The sequence below is a fragment of the Nicotiana attenuata genome, unplaced genomic scaffold (assembly GCF_001879085.1).
Source record: "Nicotiana attenuata strain UT unplaced genomic scaffold, NIATTr2, whole genome shotgun sequence".
Taxonomy (NCBI): Eukaryota; Viridiplantae; Streptophyta; class Magnoliopsida; order Solanales; family Solanaceae; genus Nicotiana; species Nicotiana attenuata.
This window is the reverse complement of record NW_017671256.1, coordinates 285,215-291,214: the sequence shown is the minus strand read 5'-3', so window position 1 is coordinate 291,214 and position 6,000 is coordinate 285,215. Positions and strand designations below refer to the sequence as shown.

The 6,000-nt window shown below is 40.2% G+C and overlaps 1 protein-coding gene across 1 annotated transcript; it reads right to left on the bottom strand.

Moving 5' to 3' along the window:
• Positions 1–1,379: 1,379 nt before the first annotated feature.
• LOC109207092 lies at positions 1,380–1,902 on the bottom strand. Its single transcript, XM_019369976.1, has 2 exons — positions 1,760–1,902; positions 1,380–1,700 (listed from the first exon to the last, which is right to left on the bottom strand). Exons 1-2 carry the CDS (start codon positions 1,768–1,770, stop codon positions 1,406–1,408), a joined length of 306 nt encoding a protein of 101 aa, XP_019225521.1. The 5' UTR covers positions 1,771–1,902; the 3' UTR covers positions 1,380–1,405.
• Positions 1,903–6,000: the final 4,098 nt, after the last annotated feature.

Genomic DNA, 6,000 nt, shown 5'->3' with positions numbered 1-6,000 from the left:
CCCCTGCACAGTTATGGAACTACGGGAATGCACCCGGTAGATTCCCCCAGTACTGGATAATTATATTTGGGTACTACGGATCGGGATTCCGGTATATCCCCCGCGCATTGATAGTTGGACTACGGGACGGGATCCCGGGAGATCCACCGGACATATACATAATTGGGACTACAGGACTGTATCCTGGAAGGTGCCCCGGTTGTTACCTCTGTGTTGAGCTGTATTTCTTTCCGTGGTTTGTTGTCTCTGTTCTAGTCGTTGTTGTTCTTTCAATTCTATGTTATTTCTTATTGTTGCACTTATTTATACTGTTTTTATTTCACACTGTTAACCCTTATTTTTTTATTTAACCTCAGTAGGGCCCTGACCTTCCTCGTCACTACCCGACCGAGGTTAGGCTTGGCACTTACTGAGTACCGCTGTGGTGTACTCATGCCCCTTCTGCGCATGTTTTTCATATGCAGATCCAGGTACTTTCGCTCAGTCTTATCATCCTTGAGGCGAGGCGCTTCTGTAGAGAATTCAAGGTATATCTGCCGCGTACGCAGACCGAGGAATCCCTTTCTATTTCGCTTTTAAGTATTAGTCCTTCTGTATTTCTTTTCTTTGATTAGACAAATCTGGAGTTAGACCTTGTTATATATTCAAAGGCTTGTGGTTTCATGAGATTCCGGGTTTTGGGATAGTGTACTTGGTTTGAGAATGCCGTGTTGTGTATGCCGAGTGGCATTATAACTATTGTTTCCATTCAGTTATTTTGTTTTTGATTATTCCTTCCGCAAGTTTAGTTTATTTTTACGCACTTGTTAGGCTTACCTAGTCGTAGAGACTAGGTGCCGTCACGACAGTTCACGGAGGGCGAACTGGGATCGTGACACATACAAAATGAAGGGACACATATATTATTTTATATAGAGATTTGCAAGAAAGTACAATCACTATATTGCACATGTATAGGCATGTTTTAATATTATTAAGCAAATAAGATATTCAACCTTCTTGAATCAGTTTAATTCATTTTCCACTCAAAACTTAATTCTTATCTCTGCAAGTTTTCGAAAAGGATAGTTTCGTTTTTGGAACTTACAAATAATTAAAATTATTTGGTACAGAAGAATCCAAAGAGATATTGCAAACTCTTCTACTACTTTGGTGGAAGTGGATAATCCGTTTGATCCAAGCCAAGTAAATTAGGTGGGTGTTTGGACCGTAAACTCAATATTTTTTGTACCAAAGATAACTAATATATATTAAAATATGCGTATAGGGTTTTGATGCTTGTGCATCATATTACATATACTAATATTAGCTATACTATCATTACAGTCGTAACTACGTGAGGTATTACCCCTAGGATTTTCACACTGACGATCCTCTAAACTAGTAGAGACTGCATTTGTGCTACTTAAGTTCTCAAATAATGTTCAGCAGTCTCATTAGATACATGATTATTAACAAAACATATATTGCCGACTTGGTCATACAGTTGTACAACTGTGATAGGAACCATGCGCTGAGATGTGAATCCTCGTTTGTCTGCTAACAGTTGAGCTGAGACGGAAGATGGTGGTTTAACAAAAATGTGCAATATAGCAGCAAGTGGCATTCTACTTCCTAGCTTTGTAAGATGGTCTGCTACCCCATTCTTCTCCTTGTACGCATGCATGACTACTGGATCATGGAGTATCCTCAGGAGGTACCTGCAATCCAAAATTCAGTTAGAATACTTTGAGGTTTCACTACCCAGTAGTGTAATTACCTCCTTTGCATCTATTTCCACTTCCAGTGATAGCAGTCGTAGTTGTATGGCTAAACTTAAGCCTTTGATGAGTGATTGCAATTCAACAGATAGACAGTGCACATGAGGAACTGGGCCAGCAAATCCCACCATCCACTCACCCATGTGATTTCAAACGACCCCTCCAATTCCATCTTTGTCCATTGCTGAAGAAGTTGCTCCATTTGTATTGAGTATATAATAATTTATCCTTGGTGGAATCCATCTTAGATGTAACGGCACCCTATTAGTTTGCATGTATTTTGAGCCTACCATGTATGCATGTTCTATAGCCAGATTTAGAACATTGTACGGATTTGGCTTTTGTTCTCTATGCTCATATATGTTTATATTACGAGTTGTGTCATGACCCCGGTTCGTCCTCCGTGAACCATCGTGACGGCACCTAGTCTCTATGACTAGGTAAGCCTAACAATATGGAAAATAAACAAAATTACGGAAGAAATAATTTTAAAGCCGAAATAACAAAGTGAAACAGTATTTAAGATGCCGCTCGGCATATACAATACAAACTGTCGAAACCTACAACATTTTTCAAAACCCGGAATCTCATGAAACACAAGCTTTTGAATGTCTACAAGTGTAATCTCCAGAATATCTAACAAAGAAAAGAAATACAGAAGGGCTAATACTTAAAGAGAGAATAGAAATGGACTCTTCAGTCTGCGAACGCGGCAAATATACCTTGGAGTCTCTACAAGCGCCTCGTCTCAAGCGTGATAAGTCTGAGTGGAAGTACCTGGGTCTGCATACGAAAAACATGCGCAGAAAGGGCATGAGTACACCACAGCGGTACTGAATAAGTGCCAAGCCTAACCTCGGTCGGGTAGTGACGAGGAAGGTCAGGGCCCTACTGAGGTTAAATGAAAAACAAGGTAAAACAATATAGGATATGACAATGTAATCAAATGCTAACAATAGGAAGCAACACATGATAATAAGACTAACAACAAGTATAACAGAGGGAAAAGCAATCACAAAAATGAGTACCGCTCATCACAAGGTAATAACCAGGGACCTCTCAGTATCCCGAGGATCTCTCAGTATCCTCAATATGTATGCTGGGGATCTCCCAGTATCCCGAGGATCTCTCTGTATCCTCAATATATACTAAAGATCTCTTGGTATCCCGAGGATCTCTTGGTATCCTCAATATATGCTGGTGATCTCTTGGTATCCCGAGGATCTCTTATTATCCTCAATGTACGTGCTGGGGATCTCTCGTTATCCCGCACTTCAGTTCAAATCAAAAATACGTACAGGGGATCTCCCGGGATGTCGTCCCGTAGTCCCAAATTAAAACACACAGCAATAACACAAAGAATACTCAATTAAACTCAACTTCATACCATGGTAAAACAAGTAATTCTATCCTAGCATGCTTCACATAATACAAATAAGGCAGTTTAAGCAAATCAACAATTAAGTCAATTAGACATGCTTCTCTAAGTTAACAGCAGGCTTAAATTTCAAGTAGTATAAGCAGGAAAGGAAAAACACAATTGAAGCTACTTTAGTGAAAATAGGATTTTCAACAATTAGCACAAGTACGCACTCATCACCTCACATACAAGGCATTTCAATTATCACGATATCAATCCTAAGGGGAATGTCCCCCACACAAGGTTAGGCAAGCCACTAACCTCGAACCAGCTCAAAATCAACCCGAAACCACGCTCTTGCCACGAGTACTCGACGCCAAATGGCCCGAATCTATTCAATTCAATTGCATAAAGTAAATGACACTTCAAGTAACTGATTCTACAAATAAATTCTAAGCTAATACGCGAAATTAGGTAAAATAACCAAAATTTCCCTCGGTCCCACGTCTCGGAATCGGGTAAAATTTATATTTTCAGAATCCTCATACTCCCACGAGTTCATGCATACCAAAATTATCCAAATCGAATGTACAATTCTCAGTCAAAATTTGAATTCTAGGGCTAAGAACTTTCTTCCAATTTTTCCCAAATTTTCATCTCCAATCCGAAATTAAATGATAAAACTAACAATAGATTAATGGAATACAACTAGAAAGGGATAAGGAATTGTTACCAAATGATCTTCTCTTCAAAAACCCCACAAAATCGCCCTACCTCGAGCTACAAATATGATTTTCCAAGTTATGAATTCAACCCTCGAAATTTCATATTTCTGCCCAACGATTACCGTATCTGCGGTCAAGGGAGCGCACCTGCGGTCCCGCTTTTGCGAAGACCCGGTCGCATCTGCGACATTTCATTAAAGGGGGACATCCGCACCTGCGACTGCTTCACCGCAGATGCGATGCCGCTTCTGCGGTGCCCTGACCGTATCTGCGGTCCACTCCCTTTCTGCCTGAAACTGCTTCTGCGGTTGTTCGACCTCTTCTGCGGTTATGACAGCAGACTTGTAGCTTCAGCTACAACTCTCAACTCCAATCTTTTCCGTCGACCATCCGAAATCATCCCGAGGCCCCCGGGACCTCAACCAAAAGCACAAACAAGTCATATACCACTATCCAAACTTATACAAATCTTCCAAACACCTCAAACAACGTCGAATCAACCAATTCGCTTCGGATTCAAGCCTAAGAACTTCAAAAACTCACAAATTACGCTTTCGATCAAAAAGTCTATCAAACCTCGTCCGAATGACCTGAAATTTTGCACACACGTCACATTCAACACTACGGAGCTACTCCAACTTCCGGAACTCCATTCCGACCCTCGAATCAAAATCTCACTATCGAACCGGAAACGTTAAAAATTCGGCTTTCGGCATTTCAAGCCTAAATAAGCTATGGACCTCCAAAGTACTATCCGAACACGCTCCTAAACCCAAAATCACCCAGCGGAGCTAACGGAACCAACGGAATTCCATTCCAAGGCCGTCTTCACAGTGTTCCGACTACGGTCCAAATTCTAAAACTTAAACTCTCACTTAGGGACTAAGTGTCCCAAAACTCTCCGAAACTCCAATTAAATCCTCCCGACAACTCACAATAGCAGAAACAAACACGGAGAATACAGTTAATAGGGGATCGGGGCATTAATTCTTAAGACGACCGGCCGGTTCGTCACAAGTTGTCCAAAGATGCCAAAGACTTGTAGCTAGGAAAGTTTTTGAATTTACTTTATGAGGAAAATTAATTCCTTTATAGTTTATGAGCTTATTCAACCAATGAATAAGGGCAGCATTGAGTGGAATTTTTGTAGGGAAATTTCCTAATCCTATGGTGTTCCAGTATTGTTTCGCGTAAGAGCAATGAAGCAGAATATGATTTATTGTTTCTTGGTTAGCAAGGAGGAAAATGCAGTTAGGACTTATGGGAATTCCTATGTGTTGTTTTAAGCGTCAATACCACACAAGAAGGGGGGTGATTTTTGTGGTACCCAATTTTCGCTTAAGTTGTTTATGGAAGGACCTAGTTCTTCTAGGTGTTCTAACTACTACTGTTTGCGGAATAATAAATACAGAAAATAAAGGACACAGAGATTTTTACGTGGAAAACACCTGGCTCAAAAGGTGAAAAAACCACGACCTACTACTCACTAGGATTTTCCCAAACCTCCACTAAATCGCTGAGCCAAAACAGCATTTACAAAACTCTTTGTAAACCTAAGGATTAACTCTAATCCCGTTGTGGCACACAGTCTCAACTGTTGCGACAACTTCAAGTTAGCTATAATTTGAACACTCTAGGTACCTAATACAATTGCTTCTATGAAAGCTGAAAGGTACAATTTTAAATCACCTACTACTATTGAACTAGAATAAAAGATAGACACAATGTAACTGGTTCTTCTATCTCGTTCAAGTAGCTTCAGGAGTGCACACTCAAATCACACATAAATTGCTTGCAAAATCGCCTTGCTCTTTTGCTCTCAATTTAGTTTAACTTGTGCGTATGTGCAACACCCTGTAAAAGAGAACAATACTGACATTTAATAGGTTAGTAATCAGAGTTTGATTGGGACTCAATTGCTGCTCCTCTATCGTAGAAGATTTCATGATGATCTCAAACTCTAACACTATCTTCATCCTAGATTGTGTTCTCTTCATATAAGGAGACTTTCTCCCCTTATTTAATATACAACCTTTTCGATCAGATCAGGAGATATTGCTGCTTGTTCAGTAGGACTTATCTCCTTCACGTGCATCTCACATGCATAGATTGATCATGAATGTGCTTCACAAGATGGACCTGGTCCATGACTGAG